Raw genomic sequence first — 27,982 nt, 5'->3', positions numbered from 1 at the left:
TCCTGTTGCGTGTCAGCAGCTGGAAACCACCCCAGCCTTGGTGACGTACCCTGAGTGCTCGGCAGCTGTTAAAGCTGCTGGTCATCTTGTGGTCCCCACCTCCTGTCTGGCAGCTCGGACCACAGGAACGTGGGCAGGACGTGGGGCACGACGTAGAGGAGGAAGAGGAAGGGTGCCAGTGAGGAGGGGGCTGGTGCCAGTCCTGTCGGGGTGACACACGGTGGGGCCAGCCCTCTTTGTGACATTTGTGTGGACCCAGCTTGTGCAGAGGCCATCACCCAGAGATGTCCCAGCTGGTGCCTTCACCCAGATCCGCTGCTGCCTGCGTCATCCTCCTCCTTGGCTGTGCTTGGCTTGGCTCAGCCACCCAATTGTCCCCAAGTAAGTGCACTGGTGGGTCCGGGGTGTGATGGAACAGGGGAGGGAGGCTTCGCTGGGACACCCCGACACAGGCACCATCCCTGGAGGTGTTCAAAAGACGGGTTGATGTAGCGCTGGGAGGTATGGTCTAGTGATGGTGTTGCTTTTTGCTTGTTGTGCGGGTGTCTATTTTTGTCAAAGTTAGGTTGACGGTTGGACAAGATGATCTTTAAGGTCCCTTCCAACCTAGAAGATTCTGTGATTGTTTCCCTCTATACTTGGAGGGTGTCACAGTGAAAGCTCAGGGCACTTCCCTGCTGCCTTTCCTGTGTGTCCATGTTGAAAAGCTAAGTGAAGACCTGAAACGCCTCCACCCCTTCCCCTTCTGACAGCAAAAATCAGGTTACTGCTCTCCTAACATGGATTTACACCATCGTCTGGATGTGGAGAGGTGGCAGAGCTTGCGAGAAACCTGTTGGATGTAACCGGGGTCCCCTGGGGCTGGGTCATCCTGGGGACCACTTGGATGGAGCTTTTGGGGCCAGGGTTGATGTGCAGAGGGACAGAGCCTGGCTGTGATTTCTGAGAGAGCCAGAAAAGGGATTTAACCAGGAGTTGTTTGTCTGGTGTCCCGAGACCTTCCCATTCTTCACTTTTGTTCTGAGCGTGCAGTGGAAGCCTCCAGCCACAGGAAGACGGGGAGGAGTGTGCAGAGCTGGCTGCGGTGGGGCCAAGCTGGGGTGGGGGGGCTGGCCAGGAGGAGGAGGAGGAGGAGGCAGAAGCCCTGGTGGGAGAACATCTCCCATCCTGGCATGGGTGGCCTGAGACGCGGGTTTCCCACCTGACCTTTTTTATCCCCTTGGGTTGCGGGGAACCTCTTGTGCTGAGCTCAGTAGGAAAAGGGACATCGGCAGAGCCGTGTGTCCCCGAGGCGGCGTGCGGGAGCCCGTCTGGGCTGCGGGCAGGGTGCCTGTCTAGGCTGGCACCACCGCGGTGGCACCACTGGGAGGGTGGCACGGACAGCACAGGATGTGGCTCCAGGCGGTGAGAGCGGCAGGACGTTAAGGGCTCCCATGTCTCGAGCTGCCCCTGCCATGGGAGAGGGAGATATCAGCTTCTGCATTTGCTGGTGGCTCCGCAGGGTGGGTGACAGCTCCTGTGTTGTTCTGAGTGGGAAGGGACAGTGGGAGGGGGCTCTCTGCCAAGCCTGATGCCTTGTGTCCTCTGCAGCGCGTGGCAAAGGACGAGCCTTGATCCCCCTCACTCCCCAAGAAGAAGCCAAGTGTCCCAGTGTCTCTGTGGAAGCTTTTCTCAACAGCACCCTCACCACCCACCTCCTCCCTGCCCTCTACTCTGTGGTCCTGCTCGTGGGGCTGCCGACTAATGCTCTAGCCTGCTGGGTCTTGGTGGCCAACTTCAGGAGATGTTCCAGCACCCTTTTCCTGCTCAACCTGGCCAGTGCTGACCTGCTCTTCGTCCTCCTGCTGCCCTTCAAGATCTCCTACCACCTCTTGGGCAATGACTGGGTCTTTGGGGACTACCTGTGCCGCACCATGATGGCCTTCTTCTATGGGAACATGTACAGCTCCATCCTCTTCCTCACCTGTATCGGCCTGGAGCGTTACATCTCTGTGGTGCACCCATTCCTGTGGAAGGGCTCCAGTTGGATGCGGGGCAAGGTGTGTGTCTGTGTGGGCATCTGGCTGGTGGTAGGGCTGGGCATGATCCCGCTGCTTTTCCGCACCCAGATAAGACAAATCTCGAGCCTGAACATCACAACTTGCCATGATGTCCTAGAAAAGGATGAGCACATGTTCTTCGCCTACTATTTCCTCTCCGTCGTGGGAGTGGGCTTTGGCTTGCCCTTTGTGCTCATGACCATCTCCTACAGCTGCATCCTGGTACGGCTGCTGGCCAAGGGGAGACAGCATAGGCAGCTGGTGTGTGTCCTGGCTCTGGTCCTCCTGGTCTTCATCCTCTGCTTCACTCCCAGCAACGTGCTGCTCTTCATCCACTACATGCTGGAGGCCAAAGGGTGCCATAACGGCACCTACAAGTGGTACACCATGGCCCTGGTGCTCAGCGCCTTCAACAACTGCTTTGATCCCTTTGTCTACTTCTACGTTTCCAAGGATTTTCGGGGCTGGGTCCGGGATGCCATCAGCTGCTGCTCAGGGAGGCTCAAGACCTCATCAGGGAGGCCCTCAGAGAAGACAGTCTTGCCCCTGAGGTCCAGCGAGCAGAGCCAGCAGGGCTAAGGGGTGCTGGACTGTGTCCCCCTGCCCTGGGGAGGGGGGGGACAGCTTGGTACCCAGCTCAAATGGCTGCACTTTCCCAGGCTGGTGGCAGATTTAGGCAGAAAATCCTGCCCTGGATGGGAGATTCACTAGGGTTTTGCCCCAGTTTTGCAGTTCCTCTGACACGGCTGGTGCTGTCCCTGTCCCATACGTCCACCAGCTGGGTGCCTGGCCCTGGTACCCCAGTCTCCCCTCCTGCCAGACCCTCTTATCCCTCCCCAGTCCTCCTGCAGTGACCAAACCCTCCAGAGTACAAATAAAATTTTATTTCTCCCTGATGGTGGAAGGAACAGGTATAAACACTCCGGTTGAGCAGGATCCGTCCTCCATCGCCAGGACTACGTGCCCCGCACACATGGCCAGCCCCGCTCCTGTTGACCTCCCCCCCTAAAATATGCCACAGTAGATGAAAGAATGGAAGTGGGGGATGACTTGGGTGTCTTGACCCTGCCCCACAGGCCCAGCGCTGGGGAGGGGACCTCATGCTGGCAGGTTCCACTTGCCCCCCTGCCTGACACCATGTGGTGCTGCCAAAACATGCGGACAGGCTTTTATTCTCCCTTTCTTCCCTCGGCACTGGGCCTGATGGCAGATGTGCCCCCCACGAGCAAGAGCCACGTGTGGCAGCATCCTCAGCCCTCCCAACAGGGGGTACCGTCCCTCAGCATCCCAGCTCCCACCAGTCCCCTGGTCCCCTCTCCCAGCTCAGTGCTGGGGTCAGGACAAGGAGGAAGCTGTGGGCTCCATGATGTGGGAGCATGGGGTACCCATCATTGCCGCCGCTAGGCGCGACTTGACCCCCAGGTTGGTGGCTGCTCCTTTGGCACAGTGGGTCATGTCACCGGCTGGCCCGGCCCCGGTGGCTGGCCCTCATTCTTCCTGAGGATGACGCTGCTGAGCTCCTGTATGAGTTTGTCGTTGATGGGGGAAGGAGGCTGGATGCTCCTCTTCCTGGGGCTCTCCAGGGGGGCCTCTGCACTGGGACTGCTCCCTGGTGTGGCTACCTGCTCCCAGTCCCTGGCCAGTGCCAGGGAAGGCTCCACGTTCCTCTCCAGAGAGGCTGTTTTTGTGGGTTTGAGCCCGTGGGATGGAGATTTGTCGCTCTCCAGGTTCAAGCCCCTTTCGAGGGACAAGGCTTTGGGGATGGAGGGACCCACCACCCTCTGAGCCGGGCTGGCGGGCAGCGAGGAGCGCAGCGCTGTGCCTGGGGGCTGCTCGGGGAATGGGGCCGGCTTCTTGGACCTGTCCACAGTGGGCATGGCTGACAGGTCTGCCAGCAGCCCTTGCCCCAGCTGCAGTGCGGCCAGCTCTGGGAAGTTGCCCACCTCCTCGTAGACAGGATCAGCATCCACCTCCTTCTCCTGCTGCTCCTCCAGGGAGTCCTGATGCATCTTCATGGGCTAGGGAAGGGCAGGGGGTCAGTGTGAGAGGCATGGTACGCACTGCTCAGCTGTACCCCTCCATACCTGAGGAGCTTTGTCCCCTCAACGTGTAGATGAAAGAATGGAAGTGGGGGATGACTTGGGTGTCTTGACCCTGCCCCACAGGCCCAGCGCTGGGGAGGGGACCTCATGCTGGCAGGTTCCACTTGCCCCCCTGCCTGACACCATGTGGTGCTGCCAAAACATGCGGACAGGCTTTTATTCTCCCTTTCTTCCCTCGGCACTGGGCCTGATGGCAGATGTGCCCCCCACGAGCAAGAGCCACGTGTGGCAGCATCCTCAGCCCTCCCAACAGGGGGTACCGTCCCTCAGCATCCCAGCTCCCACCAGTCCCCTGGTCCCCTCTCCCAGCTCAGTGCTGGGGTCAGGACAAGGAGGAAGCTGTGGGCTCCATGATGTGGGAGCATGGGGTACCCATCATTGCCGCCGCTAGGCGCGACTTGACCCCCAGGTTGGTGGCTGCTCCTTTGGCACAGTGGGTCATGTCACCGGCTGGCCCGGCCCCGGTGGCTGGCCCTCATTCTTCCTGAGGATGACGCTGCTGAGCTCCTGTATGAGTTTGTCGTTGATGGGGGAAGGAGGCTGGATGCTCCTCTTCCTGGGGCTCTCCAGGGGGGCCTCTGCACTGGGACTGCTCCCTGGTGTGGCTACCTGCTCCCAGTCCCTGGCCAGTGCCAGGGAAGGCTCCACGTTCCTCTCCAGAGAGGCTGTTTTTGTGGGTTTGAGCCCGTGGGATGGAGATTTGTCGCTCTCCAGGTTCAAGCCCCTTTCGAGGGACAAGGCTTTGGGGATGGAGGGACCCACCACCCTCTGAGCCGGGCTGGCGGGCAGCGAGGAGCGCAGCGCTGTGCCTGGGGGCTGCTCGGGGAATGGGGCCGGCTTCTTGGACCTGTCCACAGTGGGCATGGCTGACAGGTCTGCCAGCAGCCCTTGCCCCAGCTGCAGTGCGGCCAGCTCTGGGAAGTTGCCCACCTCCTCGTAGACAGGATCAGCATCCACCTCCTTCTCCTGCTGCTCCTCCAGGGAGTCCTGATGCATCTTCATGGGCTAGGGAAGGGCAGGGGGTCAGTGTGAGAGGCATGGTACGCACTGCTCAGCTGTACCCCTCCATACCTGAGGAGCTTTGTCCCCTCAACGTGGGGCTGATGACTGTAGGTGACCTGCCCTTCATCATGTCTCTTGACTCAGCCCCTGTTGCCCTTTCTTTCCCCATCGCTGCTGGAGGGGGAGCGTTTTGGTCCCTGCTGAGGGACCCTGCTGGTCCATGCCCCCAGGCTGTGGCACTAGCCCAGCATCCCTTGGCAGGGGTGATCTGGAGTGGGGAGGACAAATGGGAGCCCATGCAGAGCACAAAGCCACCTGAGGTGAGGTCCAGCCAGGTGGCCCCCGGGAAAATAACCTGATGGCGAGGAGGACCCAAACCTATTTCCTTCCATTTCTTAAGTTGATCCTCTCTAGGTGATGTACACCCAACAAGGAGATACTCTGGGAGCTGGGCTGGAACGGTCTTGCTTGCACACACTGGGACCATGCAGGGACCCCCATCCCCGGGTATGGGACACACAGGGCAGTGGGCACCCCCTCCTCTGCCCCATGGGATGGGCAGGATGGCCTGGGCATGCCCCTGAGTGTAGGTGAGATGCTGCAGGCGAGCTCTTGCTGCCGTAGCCAGGAGGCACGGTGCAAAGCCAGCAACGGACGTGCTCCACCAATGCGGGTACTTACAAAGAACATGGACAAAGTCCTTCGCGTGTGCAGGCGGCGCTAGAAACAGAGGAGACGGGCAGAGGTAAGCACACGATGGCATGGAGCAGGGTCACGGATGCCTGGGCAGGCAGAGGACGGACAGAGGGGTGCAACACAGGGCCCTGCACCCCATGGAGAGGTGCCACAGACACGAGCACAGCATGCAGCACGCACACACAACGCCGAGCAGGGGAACACACTCTCAAAGCATTCATCAGTGCCAGGCAGCACGCACCCATCTCCAGGGCCCGGGGGTGGGTCCATAGTTTTGGGACAGGTGCTTGGACCTGGATGGGTGCAGGAGCACCTGTGGGCAGGGGGAGCTGCGGGGGCTTTACCAGGGTCTGGTTGGCGGAGAGCATGGTGGCATCGGTGCTGTCCCCATGCAGGGGCACCAGTGGCATGGTGCCGAACTTCTGCTTGGCAAGGTCAGAGGAGGAGCGCCGGCGCATGATCACGGGGCGCAGGTCATCGTGCTGTGCACAAGGACAGGGCAGGGATGGCGGGGAGGTCATGCCAGGCTGCCCTGCCAACCCCTGTCCCAGCCCATCCCAGCCAGCCTTGCACCCACCTGAGCCTTGAGGATGCTGGTTGTCCAGTCCCACAGCTCAGCCTGCCCTGAGCACACCAGATACCTGCAAAGGAGTCAGCTGAGAAGCTGCCAGGGAGCAGGGCCAGCAGGACCTACATCTCCTTGCCAACTTGCCTGTGAGCCCCAGGGCCATCGGGCACAACTGCACCCAGTGGGGCTGCCCCTCTGAAACTCTGCATGCCCAAATCATGGCTTCAGGGCAAGGCAAGAGTTCATTGGGCACTCATGAGGTACTTCGGCTCAGCTGCCCTTAGAAGAACATCTCAGCCCCATGTCTAGGGCAGGTCATGTGCTCATCTGCTGCCCCAGCACCGGCAGTGTCAGGGAAATCGGTACAGAGTCAGCAGGATGCACGGGTGTCCCCAGCCACCCAGGGGTACCAGAGAGGCCAGGGCAGGGAGCCCAGCTTGGTCCAGGGTGCAGAAGCACCTGGTGTTGGGTGCTTGGGGACACAGAGCAGTGTTAGGCAAAGGCTGGCAGGCAGCACAGCTATGCGGGTGGCACCCACACCTGGACAGGGTGGGCAGGGGACCCTCTGGAGCCTGGTGCCGGGTGCTTGGAAGATGCATCTCTCAGGGGTGCTGGTGTGGATGGGGAGGTAGGAAGGGCGCATGATATAGAGATGGCCTCCACCTCATGCCAGGGAGCAAGTAGCCCCACCACGCCATCCCTTGAGTGCCCCAACCAGGCACCAGCTCTTCCCTGACCCCCAGAGCCCTGGAGTACTGCCCCTGGCTGTCCCAATCCCACTAAAACTGGGGACAGATCCCAACATCCCCCCAGATCCAGGATCACATGGGCAGATACTCACAGCTGCTGCTTGTCCACGATCAGTGTGAAACCCCACCTGGGGAAAGGAAGATACAGGCTGTGAGGCAGCACCACCAAGCTCAGACGCAGCCCGGGGTCCATGGGCTGCTGGGTGTGGGGCTGAGCTTGCCCCATGGGCCCACGTTGTCATGGCTTTGGGTCCTGGTGGAGCTTTGCATGCTCCCAATAGCTGGGTTCACGTGCCAGGTGCTGGGGGCAGGCACCGAGGGATGCAAACCCCAGGGCCACATCCAGAGAAGGTCCCACTTACTGGGCTGGTGGCTTCAGCTTCTTCCTAATGCCCATGTAAACCTTGGCTGCATCCAGGGGCCACTCACGCTCCGGCTTGGCACTCTGGGGAAGGAGAACCATTGGGTCAGCCCAACTTAGTGCCAGCCTCCCTGCCAGGAGGACAGCCACCACTGTGCCACCACTGTGCCTCCCCCTCCCTGCCTCTCCTCCTGCCCTCAGGGCACCAGTCCAGCTCCAGAGCATCCCCTGGGTACCCTCTTCTCCTTGAGCAGCAGCAGCCTCCGGTCCCGGATGACGAAGTAGCGCTCCTGAAACTTGTTCCCCAGCAGCTTGGGGGGCTCCTCACGACACTTTAGCAGCCCACACTTGGGGGTCTCACGCTTGGCACCTGCCATGTGGGAGGAAACAGGGGTCAGGAGGTCTGAGGACACGTGAGGGTGGCTGTGGATCTCAGGGATGTGCCCATGATGGCTGCAGGAAGGTGGCCAGGGGAAACTGGGGCACAGATATCCCCCTCTGGGGACACCCCTAGGGGCTGGGACCCTCTGTCATTGCCTTACCTGTGAAGAGACAGCCGCCCTCGCCAATGGGGACCTTCCTCACCAGCAGGTATGCAGAGCTGGGCTCTGGAAGCTTGCACCATTGCAAAGCCTGCTCCAGTACCTTCTCCTTGGGATGCAGAGGCCGCTCTGGAGAGACAGGAACACTCTCACCACTCTGTCTCCTCCACAGTGCCAGTCCCTTTTCCCTCTGCCACCAGCAGCAAGCTGATCTCTGTATCCCACACCTCCTCCTCGCCAACCTGATTGTGCCAAGACCATTCCCCTGTGCCATCCCCACCATGCTCACCCAGCTCCCCATTCTCCAGGGCCTCGAAGGTCAACCAGATGTCCAGGCTGGCTGCCACGTTGCGCATCTCCAGGACCTGGTTGGTGAGCTCCTCTGCTGTCATTGTGGGGGACACCTGGGGCCGGACACACAGGGAGCTGTGGTGGGTTGTGGCAGGATGGGTCCCAGGGATAGGCTGCACCAGAAGCCTCCATCCCGCCTTGTTTCCTCTGTCACAGCCCTCCTTTAGGACTCACCTTCAGGGTGACGCAGCAGTCTGGCAGCTTCTGCTCCAAGTAAACCTCGATGATGAGGTCCCCTGCCTGCGAGAGCTGGGGGAAGAACAGGTGGCATTAGTACCATGGGTGCTGTGCACATCCCCTCTCCCCAGGGGCTGGAGATGGTGTCCCAGGGAGATGGGGCTGCTTCTTCTCTGGGCAGGAGCCTGAAAGTAATTGGCAAAGGGGAGACAAGTGGAGGGAAGTCCTTCCCCAAATATCTGGTGTGGGACAGTGGGGACACAGGGTGGGCAGCTGGGAGTGTGCCCATCCTCCAGCCAGTCCCACCAGCCTGGGGGTCTCTGAGGTGATGGGGGCTGGCAAGCACATTCCTAGTACCTGGGTGTCCTTCCAGGTGGTGATCAGACTGTTCTCCAGATCCATCTGGGATACCTGGTCCTCGTCAATCTGCCAGAGGAAGGGTGCACAGGGTGACACATGGAGTCAATGTGGAGTGGAATATGGCTTGAGGACACCTGGCCAGGATGGAGGGATGCAGGAGGAGGCAGTATGGGGGGATAGATGGGGAGACGGACAGAGCCACTGTGTAGGAGGCTGGCAATGCCCCTGCAGGGAGCTTACGTTGAAGATGCTGACATAGTTGTCAATGAGGTCTTCCATCACCTTGACCTCATGCTCCCCTTTGCCATCAGTCTGGAAGAGGCTGGGTGCGAAGAGCAGCGACAGGTTCTTGGTGCTCATCTGGTTGAGGTCTGCACATTTCTGCACCCTGGGACAAGGAGGCCAGAGGTGAGGGACCGGTCCCACTCTGGATGGGGTTTCAGCCCCAGCCACTCTCCTCTGCCTCAAACTGTCCTGAAAAACAGCCCGTTTTCCCCCAGCTCCTCTTCAAGCTGAGCAGTTCCTGTTTGGAGGACTTCCAACTGCCTTGAAAGCAGGCAACAGGACCACCTTATACTGAGTCGGGGATGGGAATTTGGTTTTTTCCCCTCTTTTTGTGCACTTGCGAAGATTACATCCTATAGGGGAGTGTCAGCTACTTCCAAACATCCTGTCACTCTCCCTTGTTGCAGGGCAACTTTGGGAACTTTTGAGGTATCCCAGAGTAGATATTGCAGCACAACCCAGCACCAACTTGGGGGCTGGTGGGGCAGAGCATGGGCACTGGGTTCTTCCTGGCCTGCAGGGTTGAAAGTCAGTGTTCCCTGGGCAGCGGAGAGACCTCACACTGCTAGCGGGCCTTGGGGACCCTGACTGGAGCAGGAGACCTGGAAGGGAGGTCACCTCCACTGACCGGTAGAGGTGCCCGATCAGCGCAGCCAGTGTCTTGCGGTTGAGGCGAGGCAGGCGATGAATGAGCTCCTTGTACCTCTCCAGGCGTTGGGGCTTCGAAGAGATTCCTGGAGGGAGGAAAGTGAGTCATGGACTATTTCTGAGTCTGGTGGACACAGAGTTGACTTGGCTCCAGGGCTAGTACGAGGGCCCCGTCCTGAGGGACACCAGCTCCAGGGGTCCCTGGCAGGCAGCCCAACATAGGAGCAGGGGTTGGGTGAAGGAGGTACCTGCAGCCTCCTTCCACTGTGGGTGCAGCTCCAGGGTGAAGACAGGGTCCTCGAGCTCGCGAAAGAACCTCTTCAGCACATCGGTGACATCCTCGATGAAGTTGTCATTGATGCGCAGCTTGACATTGCGGGCATCTCGCCGAAACTCCTCCATCAGTACCTTGATCCGGGACTTGGCTCCATTCTTGCGGTAAATCCCCTCGTGCCGCAGCCCTGGGGTGGGGATATAGGGTCATGGGTGCCCAATCCTGTCCAGAGAGTCCCCAGGGGGGCGTGGTGCCCTGAGAGTGGTGCCTCCTGCCTGGACCCCTCAGCTGCCCCATGTGTGCTGGAGGATGCTCCAGCAGTGATGCCACTGCACTGGACTCACCGTACTGTGTGATGAAGGCGATGCAACTGTCCACGATGATGGGGATGTCCCCCCGGCTCAGCTGCTGATCCTTCAGTGCATTACCTCTCCCCCCTGCAGATGCCTGGATGTCGGCGTACCACGCCGCTGAGTCCGCCCGTGACAAGCCCTGCAGGTAAAATGTCCTGAGAACGACAAGGGCAGAGAAGAGGGAATGAAGGTTGCTGGGGTGGGGGGGTGGGTTACCCCCTACTACCTTGCTCTGGGACAGGGCACAGTCCAGCTGAGCCAGGAGACACCCTACCCTGGGGTGACGCCCTGCCCTGGGCTGGGATGACTTCTGAAAGCCCCTTGGCCACAGCCCTGCTGTCCCAGCAGCACCCCTACTAAGGGTTTGGGATCAGCATTTTTCCCAACATGCCTTTGTCCTGGGCAGCCTCCTGAGCTCACTTGGTACATTCCACAGACACAACCCACCTTCCCATCTCCACCAGGAGCAGCAGCTCCTTCTTCTCTGGGGTCTCCGTGGGGGGAACCAGACCTGCATTGGGGTAAGAAGTAGAGGGGTCAAAGCTGTGCATGGCTGCCCACCATGTGGTGCCTGTCCCGGGCTGCAGCATGGCACTCACTGAGCTCCTGCAGCCGCCGGAGGTTGATACTATCCTCAGCTCCATTGTCCTCGGCAGGGCAGATGAAGAGGTGGGCTTTCTGCAGGATGAAGAAGGCCTGCTGCCACCGCTCGGGGTTGAGCATGCACTTATAGCGCAGCTGGCCCACGCGCTGGAACTCGTAGCCCAGCAGGCAGTGACAGCTCACGGGTGTGAACCACTGTGGGATGGAGGAAGAGACAAGACGGATAAAGTCAGGGCTCGGCCCCTGAGTGTGGACCCCCCTGAGAATGGGGGCAGGACACTGGGGAGAATGGGACCCCCTGCAAAGGGAAGGAGGGTGAAGAGGATGAAGAGGGTGGGGAGCTGGGAGGAATTACAGTGGGGAAGCAGGGATGGAGCCCGGGGACCCACCAGTGGCACAGGGTGCTATGTATGGGGCTAGCTCACCTTGCCAATGGCACTGGCCCAGGCTTGCAGTGTCTCCGGTCCATCAGTTCCCAGCTGCTGCACTTTTTCACCCATGAGGAAGAGCTCGAGGGTGAAGCGAAACCTGCAGAGGGCAAACCAGCCCATCAGGACAGTCCCTACCCTGAACCTGCACCCAGAGCCAGACCAGAACGTTGCACTAAGCAGGAAGCGATGCCTGTCCCTGCCCTCTGTGTGCCCATGGGCTCTCTGGGCAAGCAGTGGGGGCAAGGCTGGGGGTACCTTTCGGTGGAGCCGGGAGTGGTAAGTGCCTGGGCTCTGCTCACACCCAGGGAGATTAGGTCCCCACTCTCGATGTGACCCAGGGGCTCGGTGCATTTCTCCGTCTCGAAGAAGAGCAGGGCTCTCTCCAGGGAGCACCACGTGCGTTGGAAGTCTGCGGGATCAGAGACTCAGTAGCATGAGGGTGGACATCCCACTGACTGCCCTCCGCCCCCACACTCCCTACACTTACCCTCTTTGTTTTTCTTGACACCTGGGAGCTTGGTGGGGGCTGTGGCCCGGTACAGGTACCCGCTGTGTGTCACTGGTTGCGTGATCTCGTTGTAGACACCCTCTGGACCCAGTTCCCGTATGTGGGGGCTACCTGTGGGGAACGGTGCTGAGAGTGAGGCAGGAGCAGGCACCCACCAAAAGGTGGGTACTGGGAGACAAGGAGACCCCACACATGCAGGGGTAAGCAAGGGGATGCAGCAGGCACAGGGTTCCCTGAAAAGGGGCTTCAGAGGGACCTGCCGCCTTGCTTCATCCCAAAAGAGGGGTGCAGTGGGGCAGGCAGGTCTCCCAGAGAGCCATAGCACCTTATGTCTGTCCCCCGCCTTGGGGCACGCTGTGGAGGGCAGAAGCAAAGAGGAAAGGGCTAGAGGGCCCTCATTACCTGAATGGTTCCTGGGTCTTTTGCTCTCTGGTGGCCACCAAAGGTCAGCCCCAGGGGCCACCTCAGAGGCAGCAGGGTCAGCTGCCAGCCCAGCCTCCGAGGATGAGAAGAACTTCAGGACGGTCTTGAGCAGGGCTGGTCCTACCACCGCAGTGCACAGTGCCTGGGATGAGACAAATGCCTGTAGAGACCATGTCCTGGCTCACGGAGACCCCCAGTCCACTGCCAGGGGTGTTCAAAGGCAGGCAAAGCAGGGCACAACCTCCCACTCAAGACCCCAGGACTGCTTGGCATGGGGGCATGGGCACATGCAGCCAAGCAGGAGGTGTTGACATCTCAGACCCAGTGCTCTGGGGTGGTTCCCAACATTCTACCATCCTGCCTGCATCAGAGGTGGTCCCTACCTGGAGCACGTCCTCCTGAGTGGCATAATGGGGATGGGGCAGGCGGTACCGACCCTCTCGGTATTTGCGGGAGATGAAATCCCTTCTCTGCTCAGCGCTGGCATCCGGGTAGAGGGCCTCAGCAGCAGGGAGACGAGCGGCCCAAAACCGGTTGGCTCGGTCATTTCCCAACACGATGAAGAGCTGCAGGAGAGACCCCGTGGTCATGGCGAGCACCAGGGCCAGATGGAAGGAGCAGGATGCCCGTCAACCCCGCATCCTGGGGGAGACCATGGGACTTCTGCTCTGCCTGGTGAATCAGCCTGGCCCCTGAGCATGCTGTGCCAGCCCCAGTGACCTGACCTGAGAGTCTCTACCTGTACGATTTCGTTGGACCAGACGCTAGTGTCGAGCTTCAGACTTTGCACCTTGGAGATGTTGGAGCCCAAGCTGCGGTGCTGCCCTGTGGAGAGCAGGCAAGTGAGCATCCCTTGATCATGCCAGGGGAACAGCACCCAAGTCTCACCCATAGCCCACCCAGGGGGTACCTGGGCCCAGGTTGGCCCAGCCCATACCCGCCAGGAGTCCCATGTGCCCCCCAAGGGAGATGTACTTGCCTGCACATTGCTTGCAGATGACCACACACAAGTTGATGGATGCCCAGTCAGGATTCTGAGCCAAGCAGTCTGCACAGTATTTGTTGGATTTGTTGGACCAGATCTTCTCTGCCACCTCGTAATCATAGAGCATCTCGGCTATGGCCTCCTGCAGGGCCTCCATCCACTCCCGCTTCTCCCGGTCTGACTCTGCCACGAAGCTACAAGCACCAGCACAACTGAAACTCAGGGGCCTGGAGCTCCCATCACCCAGGTCCAGCCCCCAGCTGCTCCCCTACCTCATCCCACCCGGACACCCAGGGTACCTGAAGATTTTGGAAGGTGTGATGAGCTCAAAACTGCGGTTCTTGGCTTCACGGATGGTAGAGCCACGCATCTCAATCACGCAGATGGCAATGCCCATTTTAAAGAACTGCAATTCAGAGTGACACTGGTGTTGGGTCTGCAGCACCACGGCCACAGGGGACACACCGCCCTGGACATGCCCGTGATGCTGGGGCTGGAGCCAGGGAGCTGTGCTTCATACCTCCACTCCCATCACTGCTCTGCTTGGACCAGTGAGACCTGGTACCCTGCCACATCCCTCAGCCATCCCACGTGGGCTGGCAGAAAGTGTTCAGCAAATATATTATGAAATGAAAGGTAAGTTTTTCCTACAGTCCCCAAACCCGGCCACTCAAATCCCCTCTGTTTTGGGGATTTGAGTCCACTGTGAGTCAGGAACACTCATAAAGCAAGTATCAACCTGAGCAAAAAACAGAGGCTTGATGCTGCTTAGTGTACACCAGGCAAACTGGCAGTGAGGTGACTGGGAAAAAAATGGGAGTGCTGAGAAAATTCAGCAGGCAGGAGGTGGGGATTTCCATGGGCAGGGTGCAACGGGCCAAGAGAGACCTGCTACTCCCCTGAGGCAAGCCTGTGTTGCAGTAGGTATGTTTGCAGGTGATTTTGTAGTCATTGACCCACCTGTCCTGTGATGGATTGGGACACACTTTGGTGGGACTAAGACCTAAGTGCTGGGGCAGAGATGAAGACAATTTGGTGATAGTGAGGAGATCGGAAGCGGGGCCTGCTCCCGACATCTCCAAGCCCAGGCTCCCACTACATCTGCCCTCATCTCCAGCATCCTGCACCACCATCTTGCTCCACCATCCCCTTTCTCTTGCCTGTCCTTTTCCTCTCTGCTCTCCCTTTGGCACTGACCCTTGCTAAGGTCCCTCCATCCCTTCGTCCCTCCATCCCTCTCACCCCTGTCCACCATAGGCACAGCCCTCTGTGCTAACTAGGTGTCTGGTCCAGGCACGAACCTGCTCACTCTTGTACAGCCACATCTCAGGCAGGCTCAGGGCTGCAAACACCTTGGACTTCTGGCCCTTCAGCTCCAGGGTTCCTGACTTCTGGCAGTGAGCGGTGTTGGCGGGTCGGGGCCGGGAGCCCACCAGGCGCTGTTCTGTCACCTTCTTCTGCAGCGTGGAGCACCACTCGTTCCTCTGGGCTGGGAACCAGGCATGTGAGAGTGGGTCTGAGCCCTTCCCAACAGCCCCAGCATGGAGCAGAACAGCCGGCAGGCATGGAAGAGGAGAATTGCCCTTGCTCATGGCAGCCGGACATTTTGGGGATGGGGTGAGAGCTGTCCCTGGGATGCTGTGGCTGAAGGAGGGAGGCAGGGATGTCTCCTCAGGGATCAGCAGACCTTGGCCCAGGTTTTCACTTACCTTCATTCTCAGCACGAAAGACGAAGATCCGATGGCTGGTGAAGACCTGGAACTTGTTGTCCTTGGTGGAGCGAGCCATCTCAATGACCGACAGTGGGATCACCCCCTTAGGGTAGGGCTCCTGCAATGAAGTCCAGGCGGGGTTACCCCCTTTGCTCTTCCTGCGGGGCACCTCCAGCTTGCTGGGTATGATGACACCATAACCATGGGGGTGAGGTGACATGACAGGGATGCCTGCAATCTTCTGCAGTAGTGGCTGCTCTGGGGCTGTGCGTGGTACCTCTTTCTGCATGGGTGCCACTGATGTGGTACGGGCCCGGCTGGCCATGCTGCAGGACTGGGGCAACAATGTCTGTCACCCCGTGGTGTGGCAGCCACCAGCACCCGGTGGCAGGCTCTTACAGAGCCTTGCAGAGCCCCCATGGAAGGATGATAATTTTGGGGATGGGGTGAGAGCTGTCCCTGGGATGCTGTGGCTGAAGGAGGGAGGCAGGGATGTCTCCTCAGGGATCAGCAGACCTTGGCCCAGGTTTTCACTTACCTTCATTCTCAGCACGAAAGACGAAGATCCGATGGCTGGTGAAGACCTGGAACTTGTTGTCCTTGGTGGAGCGAGCCATCTCAATGACCGACAGTGGGATCACCCCCTTAGGGTAGGGCTCCTGCAATGAAGTCCAGGCGGGGTTACCCCCTTTGCTCTTCCTGCGGGGCACCTCCAGCTTGCTGGGTATGATGACACCATAACCATGGGGGTGAGGTGTCATGACAGGGATGCCTGCAATCTTCTGCAGTAGTGGCTGCTCTGGGGCTGTGCGTGGTACCTCTTTCTGCATGGGTGCCACTGATGTGGTACAGGCCTGGCTGGCCATGCTGCAGGACTGGGGCAACAATGTCTGTCACCCCGTGGTGTGGCAGCCACCAGCACCCGGTGGCAGGCTCTTACAGAGCTTTGCAGAGCCCCCATGGAAGGATAAGAAGATGTGGGACAGGAAAGGGCTGTTGACTCATGCTGGAAGGCTGCTATTAGGTCTCCCCAGAGCCTCCTCTTCTCCAGGCTGAACAACCCCAGCTCCCTCAGCCTGTCCTCGTAGCAGAGGTGCTCCAACCCCCTGATCATCCTTGTGGCCCTCCTCTGGACCCTCTCCATCAGGTCCATGTCCTTCTTATATTGAGGGCTCCAGACCTGCACACAATACTCCAGGTGAGGTCTCACCAGAGCAGAATAAAGTGGCAGAATCCCCTCTCTGGACCTGGGACAGGAAAGGGCTGTTGACTCATCCCATGCACCTAACCCACAGTGTCAGTGATCACAATGAGAAACAACCCCAACTCTGCATCCCCCAGGTTCTTGGCTCAGTGCTGCCTCACAGCACAGCCTGGGGAGCACCAGCAGCTGGGAGGACCTGAGGGTTCAGGCAGGGATGGGTCTGTGTCTGGGACCCAAAGATGCTCCATTTGCAGTCTGCCCCAGGGCTTGTGGGCCAGCAGGACCCCCTCTTGCCTGCTCCTTGTTGGCAGAGGGACTCTTGCTATCCTGGGCTTACTATGGCGTGAAGCTCTGCCCAGAGGTCCCTGAGCTATGGGGCTATGGCTACTCCACCCTGGTGATGGTAAGGCATTGCTGGCTCCTTACAGAAGGACAAGGGGAGGCAAAGGGGATATGGCAGCTCACGTGCTGTCAAAGCACCCTGCTTAAGCAGCGGGGTGCAGCCTCCCCACCCTGCCCTCATCCTGCCCCTTTGTACCTTCTCACTGCTGAAGTACATCAGGTTCTTCCCATCAAAGCGGACGTAGCGCCTCTGAAAGACATAGTTCCTGTTGGGATGGCAGAAAAAAGGGGCTGTTGGCAAGGGGATGATCCCACCGAGGACACCACATCTGCTCACAGACCCCATTTCCCCCAAGGATGGCTGCACAGACACCTTTGCAGCACAGCTGGGTCACCCAAGAGGGTCGTCCTCCTGTGTGAAGAAGGTCTGTCTGCCCCAGTAACATGGTGACCAGCATGGCCACCTCACCAGTCTTGCCCGAGGTTTCTTTACTTATGGGGACTGTCCCATGGGCAGGCACATACCCCTGTGGGGAGAGCTTGTCCAGCCAGCCACTGAGCATCGTGGGTCGGGGCTCGGAAAGCGATGTGAAGCTGGCGTAAGGGGAGATGGTGAGGTCATCCAGGACCTCGTCTGGGTAGAGATGGGCTGGCAGGCTGAATGGGGCACCCTCGGCCCGTGGTGCCTCCACGGTGGAGTACCCCTCAGTATCATTCTGGATGATGCGGTTGATGAGCCGGGACCGGGTCTCCTCATCCTCGCTCCTTCCCTCGCTGCTGCACTCACTGCTTGTCCTGTGAGAAATGGGACTTTGAGGAAGCCTGGCTGTGGCAGCATGTGGGAGGTCCTGATCAATGCCATCCCATCTGAGGATGTCCTGCACAGCTCCTGGCCCCATCCTGAACTCTTCGGGGTACCCAGTGACATGGGAATTTGTATCTCCATGAGGAGGGTGGGACAAGGGCTCAGTGCTCATGAACCCTGTGGCCACCAGCAGCCTGAGGCTCAGCCCTATGTGATGGCAGGGTTGGGGTTAGTTGGTAAATTTGTCGTCCCCATCTTATGTAATACAACATGGACCACCAAATGTCTCCAAGCTCCTTGCATCTCCCTCTCCTCTTGACACCACAGGCAGCAAACCAAAGCCAGGCAGCATCCCCTGCCCACATCCTTTTCCCTGCCCTGCACCCACCCCAGCTCCCTCCCCGCTGGGGGTCTCAGATTGCCCTCTCCCTCCACCCTTCCAGCGTTCACAGCACCTAGAAAGCCCTTCTGCTGCAGCATCCTCCCTTCCGCTCTCGCATCCAGCTGAAATATTCTGCAAAGTGCTTGGGAAGGACAGAGATGGGCTGGTGTAACTCCTGCACCCGTCTCCTTTTCTTGGGAAGTCATGCTAAAACCCACAGCCAGGCCTGGTGAGACTCTCCAGCCATAACAATAAAAGGAAATTGTAAAAATAAACTGCGAAGCCTGCCCCTTCCCCTCAGCCCTCTCAGCCAGACGTTTGTCTTTCCCCGAAAAGGAAATGTGCTGGAAAATGTCTGACGGTCCCAGGAGCTCACAGGGGAGCTGCCCAGGTGCAATGATGATGGGCAGGAAGAGAGTCATGACAACATCTGCTGTTGGCAGCTAAAGACACTCCAGCACCAGCAGGAGAGCAACCATGCTACTGGGTCACTGGTGGAATCGCACCTGGATGAAGAAAAGGCTCCAAGAAAGGCCACGAGGATGTCCCCAAGCTCTGTCATAGATTCTGTCTGAGGAGAACCTGAGAAAACTGGGGATCTCCAGTGGGGAAAGGGTGAGTGATGGGGGGAAGTTTCTGAAGTCATGAGCAGCATGAGATGGGCAGAGAGTTTTCTCCTGGCCACCAGTGCTTCAGTCACAGGAGCTGGGAACCATCAGACCTGGCAGGAGCAGGGTACAGAACCTCACAGTAAAGGGGTGGTTCACCCGTGGGACTCCTTACCGTGGGATGTCGTAGATGGAGAAATATATGGAGGAGGAACTCCTGGGGGCTACTGAATATGAGAAACCACCTCCAGTTTAGTAGTCTATCTGCTAGAAATGCTTTTGGACCAGGAAAATGACCCCAAACACCTCCCTTCATCATAAATTCTCCTGGTTTGAGCACTGCCTCATTGCAAGAACCAAGGCATTGCATGGACATGTGCTTTGACCCCAGGCAGTCACCTTATGAAGCCATCAAACACCAGATGTCATTGAACCATGTGGGACAGAAGCAAGACCTGAAGTCTGCCTGGGAGGCTGTTGGGCTGGAGCCACTCAGGCTAGCGGTCAACTCTGGAGAAGTGGGATGGTGTATGGGGCTGAGGAGGTGGGTGGAGGGAAAGAATGGCCTGTTTGGCTCCAGTGTCTGCAAGAAAGATGAAAAATGGCCATGGGCGGCTGGAAGGCCCAAAGCACAACGAAAATTGCTATTTAATTAGCACAACAGAGCCTTGGCAGAGTGGTTTGTCTGGCTGGAGTCCCAGCCTGGTGTCCAGCTTCTTCAGGATGGACTGGCCAGAGAGTGAGGTGGCTGGAGAGGACTCTGTAGGTTGCAGGTAGACATCAGCCTTGAGTGCCAGAGCTGAGTGGGAGACAGACCCACTGAATGGATCAGGGAAAGACAAAAAGGGGAAAAATCCATGACAGCTCCTTCCTGAGCCATGATTTAGACTGAACCATGAAGAACTGGAGGACAAGCAGCATCGGCAGGGACAAGCAAAGCCCATGGCCCATCTAGAGTGGGGTCTCTCAGCACCCCAGGAGCACTCTGGGACCCTGGCCTGTTTGGCTCCAGTGTCTGCAAGAAAGATGAAAAATGGCCATGGGCGGCTGGAAGGCCCAAAGCACAACGAAAATTGCTATTTAATTAGCACAACAGAGCCTTGGCAGAGTGGTTTGTCTGGCTGGAGTCCTAGCCTGGTGTCCAGCTTCTTCAGGATGGACTGGCCAGAGAGTGAGGTGGCTGGAGAGGTTGCAGGCAGACATCAGCCTTGAGTGCCAGAGCTGAATGGGAGACAGACCCACTGAATGGGTCAGGACAAGACAAAAAGGGGAAAAATCCATGACAGCTCCTTCCTGAGCCATGATTTAGACTGAACCATGAAGAACTGGAGGACAAGCAGCATCTGGCAGGGACAAGCAAAGCCCATGGCCCATCTGGAGTGGGGTCCTCAGCACCCCAGGAGCACTCTGGGACCCAGGCCATCTCCCAGTTCTGCCCTTGAGGACAGGCTACTGGAGGAAGCTTCCAAGCATTAAGTCTGCAAAGGCCAAGTCATCTCCCTTTTCAGCTGGTGTCAGGCAGTGAAGACAACTAACCTCAGGGCCAAATGAGTCCCCAGGGCAGGGAGAGGGTACTTCCAGGTCATCTGAGCCTGAAGGGTGACACCTGAGGTGCACCATGTTGGGGGGGTCTCAGCCTGTCAGTGCTCATGTGAGAGAGCTGGTGGAGGATGGGTGATGGAAGAAAGGGATCTGTTGGTGGTGAGGGAACCAAGGAGCTGCTGATGGATCTGGTTATTTTAACTGGGGGTCGTGTGCCAGACAATCAACTTTCTGGTGAGGACCTGGAGGTAGGTAGGTAAGGAACAAGCTGCCAAGCACACACCGTGCCCTGTGTTTCTTTTCCTGCAGGGAAGATGCCTTGAGGTGTGTGAAAAAACAGCCTGACAATCATCTCACCGAGGCGTCTCTATCCAAAGTAGGGCAGGGCCCACTATCCTCACCAGGATGCCTAATGATTTGCTGTCTGAATGAGTCCCCGGAGCTCTGTGGGGTCACACAGACATTCCTGTGCCACATCTCTCTCCCCCTGAGGATGATGTAGGACAGATGTCCTCTGCACCAGTACTTTGGGGGGCTCAGCATTACCAGTTTGGATGAAGGTGCTCAGCAGCAGAGTGGAAGAACCCCACCCTATGCTCCAGGCACTGCTGGACTCTCAGAGGGTACCAGTTTTAAGGCCTTCCAGTTTAAAGAGGAATTTTGCATTCCTCTTCCTCTTTGCTGAGAATATCTCTTTGCTGAGACTGTCTCTTTGCTGGCTGAGGTGGCTCTACCCATCTTTAACACTGACAGTGACTTTCCAGACCCCAAGACAGTGAACAGTGTGGTCCAGATGAAAGTCCTCAAGAAGAAGGCGAGAGGAGGTATCTCAGGAAGGAGGAAGACATTGTGCCAAAGGGGTGGGAGGACCTCTCTGATGTTTGGGGTTGGGAAGCATTTTAACTGGGGGTCGTGTGCCAGACAATCAACTTGCTGGTGGGGACCTGAAGGTAGGTAGGTAAGGAACAAGCTGTCAAGAACACACTATGCCCTGTGTTTCTTTTCCTGCAGGGAAGATGCCTTGAGGTGTGTGAAAAAGCAGCCTGAGGATCATCTCATCAAGGGGTCTCTATCCAAAGCAGGGCAGGGCCCACTTTCCTCACCATGATGCCTAATGATTTGCTGGCTGAATGAGTCCCTGGAGCCATAATGAGTGGGCTGGTGGGCTGCAGAAGATGGTCACAGAGTCCACAGTGGCCAGATGCCAGCCAGCAGGATGAGTAACTGGCTGAACTGGAGAAACACCAGTGTTGAAGGGGAGGATCAGAAGGTCCCACAGAGGCAGGGGCAGGATCCAGTGCTGGCTGGCAGCAGCTCAGCAGCTAATCAGGAACCCATAGCTCTGCTCCAGGGGGATGAGGATCAGACTGATGGGGCTGAAAGCTGGGGAAGAAAGCATTGGAGCAGCTGGCCAATGGGGTCCATAGGCACAATGCAAAAGGTCTTCAAAGGCTTTTCTGTCTCTTCAACCTCCCAAGCTTCCCCCATGTCAGTGCTCAGGCTGAGAGAAAAATACCTATGAACAACTGCCCCTGACACCCTGCTGATGGTCTCATCCTGTCTCTTCTCAGCAAGCCCAGGCTGCAAATTTGTAGAATCACAGAATCATAGAATGGTTTGGGTTGGAAGTGACCTTAAAGATCATCGAGTTCCAACCCCCTTGCCCTGGGCAGGGACACCTCCCACTAGACCAGGTTGCTCAAAGTCCAGCCTGGCCTTGAACCCCTCCAGGGATGCGGCATCCACAACATTTCTAAGCAACCTGGGCAGTGCCTCATCACAAATTCCCTGGTGAGTCCAGGAATTAACGTGTCTGGCTGATGCTCTTGGGATGCTCTGTATCCCAGATCCCTGGAAGCAGCTGGATGGAGACTGTGACCCACAGGCCAGAACCCATCCCTGCTCTGAACGGCTGGTTCGGGGCCTCCACAGCAGATTTCAGCATTTCTGGCCACAGAACTCCTGTTCCCTGGTATTTGCAGCTCCCTGCCCGTGGCCCATGTTGGCTCTCATCTGGCTGCAACATCTGGCTGCCTGTGACACTGGATCAGACCACACTGCAGTGGTTCACCAACCAGAGCAGGAGAAGGAATGTACTGACCAAGGTGGTGGCCAGAAATGCAGGGACACGGGGGTGCACTGGCCGACACGGCCACAGGCAAAGCTGAAGGACGCAGACCTGCAGCTCGCCTCCTCTTCTCTAAGCAACACAGGAAAAGGAACCCTCCCCATCTGAAATGGGAAGAGCAGCTTTCCTTCCTCTTTCTGAGATGCTATCAGGAGTTATGGAAAGTACATTTCAAAAGCATTTTAAAGGTGTCCCTCACAACCTCACTGTCCCCCATGGAAGATCATGCATGGAAGATCAGCTTAGTTGATCTGATGATGCTGAAGCCTTTGGAGGTCACACATTCCTTCATCTGGAGCTTGGAACCATCCCATTTCTGAGCAGTCCCTGCCCCCATGTTGTTTCCCTCCTCCCAGCGGCCAAATCCAGAGTCTGCTGGGTGTACAGGTGCCCAGTGCCACTGGCATTGCCCCGTCTGTCCACCCACAGCATCTGCTGGCAAGGACTGTCCCCTTGAGGGCCACCCACCAGCATGGCTCCTTCTCATCTACAAGCCTGTCAGCTCTGCTTGAGATGGTTGACTTGATTCCAGCCACACCTGATCAGCTCTGTGATGGGGGAGAAGCCCCCACCACCTCTCAGGCTGTCCCTAGGGGCATCCCTCTGCCATGCAAACCCCAGACCCCAAGCCCAGCCCCCACAGCCTGGAAGAGGTGATGCCTACCTGCATGCTTCTCGCTCCAACTCCAGCTCAGACACTGCCTCGTAGCTCTGATCGGAGGACATGCCCACATCCTGGGAGGAGAGATTGGTCATATCTCCTGTCCCCTCTGCCCTCTCTCATTCCAGACCTTCTCAGCCTGCCCGACCCACTGAGCAGGGTGCTCAGTCTCTGTCTCCCACCCCAGCAGTGATGTTCAGCCAGGCCCTGCTGGGCACCATGGTCTCACCAGTTGTAGCTCCCTAATCCATAGCATCTGGTGTGACCACAGGGTGACAACAGGTGACAGCCACCATCCCCACAGTCTCCTCTCACCTTCTGCTCCCGGACTGGGGCTACTTGTCCAAAAATGGTCTCACTGTAGGGACTGATGGGCTGCTCGCCGACCTCTGTGGGCAGAGACATGGGAGGGAAAGGCAGTCAGCAGTGCTTGCTGTGGGACAGCGATGAGCCAGGACCACCAGCCCTGGAGGGAGACCCCTCCACCAAGCCCACCACGGTGTGCCCCAACATCCAGGGTGTCTGACACAACAGAGATGCCAAATACATGTGGGGCTGGACCCTGCCTTAACCTGGGGCCACCCTTGTCCCTGAGCAAGACAGGAGCACAGAGCAGGACCTGATGGGAAAGGCAAAGCACATGGATGTTCGCCCAACCCCTCTTCCCTGGGGACACCAGGAGGTCCACACTGCACAGTGGTGGCCTGGGGGCTCTCACCTGGCTTGCCAGTGGGTCTCTGCAGGATGAGGGGAAGGCCTCCGCCGGGACAGCCAGGACTGCTGGAAAACAGGAGAGGGGTTACTGCGGCAGTGGCTGGGATGGGGTGGGAGCCTGTGGGGTTTTTCCACCTTGTATTCCCATCTGGCTCACATGGACTGGTGCCTGACTGGGGCTGAGCCTGGCTTTGTCCACCCAGGACGTGCCACATCCCCTCGCTGCTCCCAGTGCCCTCCTTGCTCCCTTTTTCTCCCCACCCTGGCACCCACCAGGTTGTGTCTCCTGGGGCTGCCTGGCATTTCCCATGCCAGCTCACCCTCCTCCAACATCTCCCACCTTACCCCCAGCCCCAGAGCCCTCAGCCACTCTCTCACTGTGCTGGGGGGGCTGAGGAGGGGCAGCAGCTTCTCCCCCCAAGCAGAACAAGCCGTCCAGGGGCCCAGGGCCACCCTGTCAACTCAGAAGGATCGCAGCTGCCCTGCAGGACTGCTCTGTGGAGAGTCCTGGGAAGGCACGGGGAGGGTGGTGAAAGGGGCTTTGTCAGCACCCGGAGGCAGGCACGGCCAGGCTAGGGATGGGGCCCCGGGGGTGGGGGGGAGCTGGAACCTCAGCTCTGGCTGCTCTGCACCCCCCTGCCGCCTCCGCTCCCTGGAGCAAGGGAAAGCATCTGCTTACTCAGGCTTGTTGTCCGGCTGGTTCACCTCCTGTGGGGACAGAGCTGCAGGCTGAGCGAAAGCCCGACCCTGGGGACCATGCTCCCTTCCCGAGTCCTCAGTGGGTGCTGATGGGGACTTGAGTCCTTCATAGATGACGTTGGACACCATCTCCAGCCTGCCCAGCCCTGAGCCCGGCTGTGAGGCTACTCTGGGGCATGGCGAGGGATCTCTTTTGGCTGGGGCAGCTGCGGGGGGCAAAGAAGGGTTGGATGTGGGGTGTCCCTCTGGCACACTCCCAGGGCTGGGTTCGGCAGCAGGGACCCTGTGGCTGAGCCGTGGTGGGACAGACGGGGTGGACGTAGAGGATTTCTCCAGTGCTTCCACTGTTTGTCCATGATCCAGAGCTGGGGGGGACCGTGTCTTCTCCCGCGTGTTGTCCCGTGGTCTCAACCAGGATGCTCCCATGCCCATGGCCACAGTTGCTCCCAGGCTGGCTGGTAGCACTGGCTTGGGCTCTGGGCTCTCCAAATCTGTGGAGCTCTCCCCCGGCACAAACCCCTCCAGTACCACAAAGGCTGTAGGTGTCCTGTCACTGCCCAGGCTGTGTGCTGGCACCGTGGTGCGTGCTGGTGGCGTGGGCTGCTCTGGCTTTAAGCGAGGGAAAATAGTCCTTGGCTTGGGAACTGGCTTCACGAGGGGAGGAGCAGGGTCCTTCTCTAGGGGTGATGCCTGGGTGGGTGCAGCGACACGCTGCTGTGTCCCAAAGGCATCAGTAGCCTTTCCTGGCTCTGCTTTCATGGCATCCTTGCCCTCCTGGAGGGCATTCAGGACCTCGGTGGCTTGTAAATGGGTATCTCCTTCTGTGGGTCCCCCCTGGGATTGACTGAGCATCCGTGTCTGCTGCACCAAGTTCAGAATCCTTTTGCGGTGCCCGGTGGCAGTGATGCCAATCCGCTGCAGCTGGTCACCGTCCAGCAAGGCAGCATCTCTGGCGACATGGTACCCATGCTGCTTGAAGACATCCCGGTACTTCTCCAAGTGGATGGTGGCTAGCCAGTCTGCAATATTGGAGTCAGGACCACACGGGGAGCTCATGGCCCTGGGGTGCTTCCAAGCCCGATGCTCAGCCCATCATCTGTGGAAGGAGGAAAGGAGGTGACAAGGCAGCAGGAAGGGAGAAGGGGGTTCAGCTGCTGTGAAGGGCACAGATCCCCTGGGTGGTAGCGCAGAATGCTCCCGAAGGTCCCCCTGCCTTGCTGCTCTCCCCGCAGTCGCTCACCTCCCAGCTCAAGACGCCGACATCCTGTTGTTCCTCAGCCCCAAGCCTCTCCGCCCCTCCTTGGAGCTGCCGGATCCTGGCCCCGCTTTGTCGGTGAGGCCATGACCCGAGTCCAGACAGGAACCGAGCTGCCGGGAGCTCACAGGGGAGCGGGTGGTTGAGCAGATGCCGGGTGCTGGGGCATCACGGGCTCTGCCGTGCCTGGGGCTGGGCGGGAGGAGGACGAGAACCAGCGCAGCCGCAGGGGTGTCCTGGCGGAGGGGGCTGCCTGAGGCAGATAATGGGGGGGAGCAGCTGGGCCCCTCCCAGGGGATGAGCTCCTGTGCTGGCCAGCTCGGGGAGGGCTCTGCAGCCGGAAGGGCCAGACCATAATCTCTCTCTCTGGCTGCTGGAGAGGGCATGGGAGAGGTCAGCATGACTCACGGGCAGGCAGAGGGGGGACAGCCTCCCACACACCCCCAGCCGGGACGGGCCCCTCAGCTGCCAGCACCCGCAGCCCGAGACAGAGGGACCATGTCCCAGGGCTTGTGTTCAGCACGGTGCCCACCACCAGCTCTCACTCTGCCGGGCACCCTCATCCTCAAATTATTTGCTGGCGCAGCCTCGGGACAGAGCTGTGGGCTCTCTGTGGAGCGCTGAGGGCCTTTTTCCCATGAATCATGCTGCTCCGCACTAAACCATCTGTGCTGACTGTGCTGCCACTGGGTCTTTTTCCAGTTCCTCCATTTCCCTCTATTGTTCAGCGCAGGCTTCCTTCCTGCTGCCTGCACGCTCCCACGCATCCCCTGCCGCCTCCCGCAGGAGCTGCGTCCCAGCCCGCCAAGGGACAGAGGGACAGCCAGGCCAGTCTCCCTGCTACACTAGCCCAGCGTGCCCCTGCACAGGCATCTGCCTGTTCCCCACCGCTGCCTGTGCAGGCAGGGGTTGCAGGAGTGGCACGGGGAAGCGTGGGCAGGCTGGTGTGCCAGCTGAGGCAGTCGTGTCCCCGGGAGCACGAGGAGCTGCGTCCCAGCCCGCCAAGGGACAGAGGGACAGCCAGGCCAGTCTCCCTGCTACCCTAGCCCAGCCTGCCCCTGCACAGGCATCTTCCTGTTCCCCACCGCGCTGCCTGTGCAGGCAGGGGTTGCAGGAGCGGCACGGGGAAGCGTGGGCAGGCTGGTGTGCCAGCTGAGGCAGTCGTGTCCCCGGGAGCACGTGGGGTGGGATGCTGTCAGCAAGCACTCGTGAACAGCAGGGCTCTCTGCTCATCTGCGTGGGTGTGCGCCCAAACAAGTGTGCGTGTGAACGGGGGGCTCCTTATGGGGCAAGTGGCTGGGCACTAGTGGGCATTGAGGAGGGACAGTCATGGCAGGAGATGGCTGAGAAGTTGAGGGGGCAGGGTGTGGGGAGCAGGGCATGGGGACATTGCAGCTGGAAGACTGCCTGTTGGTGTAGGACCTACACAAAGGGCTGGGCAGGGGGGTGTGGAGGCTGATGTCCTGCACCGGTGTGGGCTGGGTGTCTCTGCCACAGGGTTAAAGGACTGTACCCTCTTCTGCCCAGCAGCCCGGTACTGAAATGGGGCAATTTCTCCCTTTCTCGTGCCTGTATCACCCCAAGGGATCTGCGGCCAGTGTTGCCCACTGCCTGCCCTGCCTGGGGCTTCAGGGGGCAGCCTCCTGTGGGGAGCTGGCTCCCAAGACCTCCTCATGCCCAGGCAGTGAGCACCAGAGTCATGCCAGGCACTGGCATGTCCAGCTGTGCCCATGGGCAGTGGTACTTCACAGGGAGGTGAACACCATCCCTGAACCTGCAAACCCATGTGGACAGGAAGTGGGCATTGACTGCCCCAGTCCTGACCCTTTTCCCTCCTGTCCCCAAGCCTGTCCCATCCATCCCCTGCCACCTTTGGGGTTGACCCTCACCTCTTGCCCTGCAGCGCAGTCCACAGCCCCTTGGTGTTGGCTCCAGCGGAGCACCACGGTGGCAATGATGCTGTAGGCTCCACGGCTGCCCCGCTCTGGGCTCCAGGGTGATGCCAAGGTGTCTCTGCCGGGCACGGGGCTCAGCCTGTGGGCACGGGCAGGCAGCTCTACAGGAACTGCTGCCTGCACCCAGCCCACGCCTCCCACTGCCGGTTCCTCCTCCAGGCCAACCCTCCAGTCCCCATCCCTGTCCCACCCTCCTGTCCGGTCCCTTCCCAGGCATGACCCAGCCCCACACTTGGCCCCTGGCCTGGCTGTCCCATATCCTGCCCCTCAGCCAGGCTCTGCCTTCCTTTGGGGGCTGCCCTCCAGCCCTCCCCGCTCACCCCCTCATGCTCCGTCTCTCACCTTCCCAGCAAGGGTCCTGCTCCCCAACATGCATTGCCATGGTTTTCCTGAGACGCACACCCTGAGACTGCTCTGCCAAGGGAGATTTTTTGAAGTCCTGGGGTGCATTTGACTCTATGTGATCTTTTTACCCCTGGCTGCAGGCAAGAGGAGATATTCATTATATCCACCATGGC

General features: G+C 59.0%; 2 protein-coding genes across 2 annotated transcripts; one reads left to right on the top strand and one right to left on the bottom strand.

Moving 5' to 3' along the window:
• Nucleotides 1–192: 192 nt before the first annotated feature.
• LOC106896081 (proteinase-activated receptor 2-like) lies at nt 193–14,514 on the top strand. The gene is made up of 3 exons (XM_014955801.1): nt 193–381; nt 1,591–2,907; nt 14,504–14,514. Exons 1-2 carry the CDS (start codon nt 285–287, stop codon nt 2,616–2,618), a joined length of 1,125 nt encoding a protein of 374 aa, XP_014811287.1. The 5' UTR covers nt 193–284; the 3' UTR covers nt 2,619–2,907; nt 14,504–14,514.
• Nucleotides 4,155–27,570, bottom strand: ARAP3 (ArfGAP with RhoGAP domain, ankyrin repeat and PH domain 3). Its single transcript, XM_014955802.1, has 34 exons — nt 27,399–27,570; nt 24,235–25,350; nt 23,560–23,621; nt 23,157–23,230; nt 22,845–22,915; nt 17,241–17,510; nt 16,912–16,981; nt 15,708–15,828; nt 14,759–14,946; nt 13,757–13,863; nt 13,452–13,651; nt 13,212–13,297; nt 12,856–13,038; nt 12,452–12,614; nt 12,029–12,160; nt 11,797–11,950; nt 11,536–11,638; nt 11,107–11,305; nt 10,955–11,018; nt 10,499–10,662; nt 10,129–10,341; nt 9,861–9,966; nt 9,188–9,335; nt 8,945–9,013; nt 8,585–8,659; nt 8,349–8,463; nt 8,060–8,188; nt 7,754–7,887; nt 7,519–7,601; nt 7,249–7,284; nt 6,417–6,480; nt 6,184–6,321; nt 5,825–5,863; nt 4,155–5,146 (listed from the first exon to the last, which is right to left on the bottom strand). The coding sequence occupies exons 2-34, from the start codon at nt 25,308–25,310 to the stop codon at nt 4,580–4,582; spliced, it is 5,403 nt and encodes a 1,800-aa protein (XP_014811288.1). The 5' UTR covers nt 25,311–25,350; nt 27,399–27,570; the 3' UTR covers nt 4,155–4,579.
• Between the last annotated feature and the right edge of the window lie 412 nt (nt 27,571–27,982).

The sequence above is a fragment of the Calidris pugnax genome, unplaced genomic scaffold (assembly GCF_001431845.1).
Source record: "Calidris pugnax isolate Ruff unplaced genomic scaffold, ASM143184v1 scaffold228, whole genome shotgun sequence".
Classification (NCBI taxonomy): Eukaryota; Metazoa; Chordata; class Aves; order Charadriiformes; family Scolopacidae; genus Calidris; species Calidris pugnax.
Note: the sequence above shows the minus strand (reverse complement) of the source record. Positions and strands in the feature narration are given on the sequence as shown.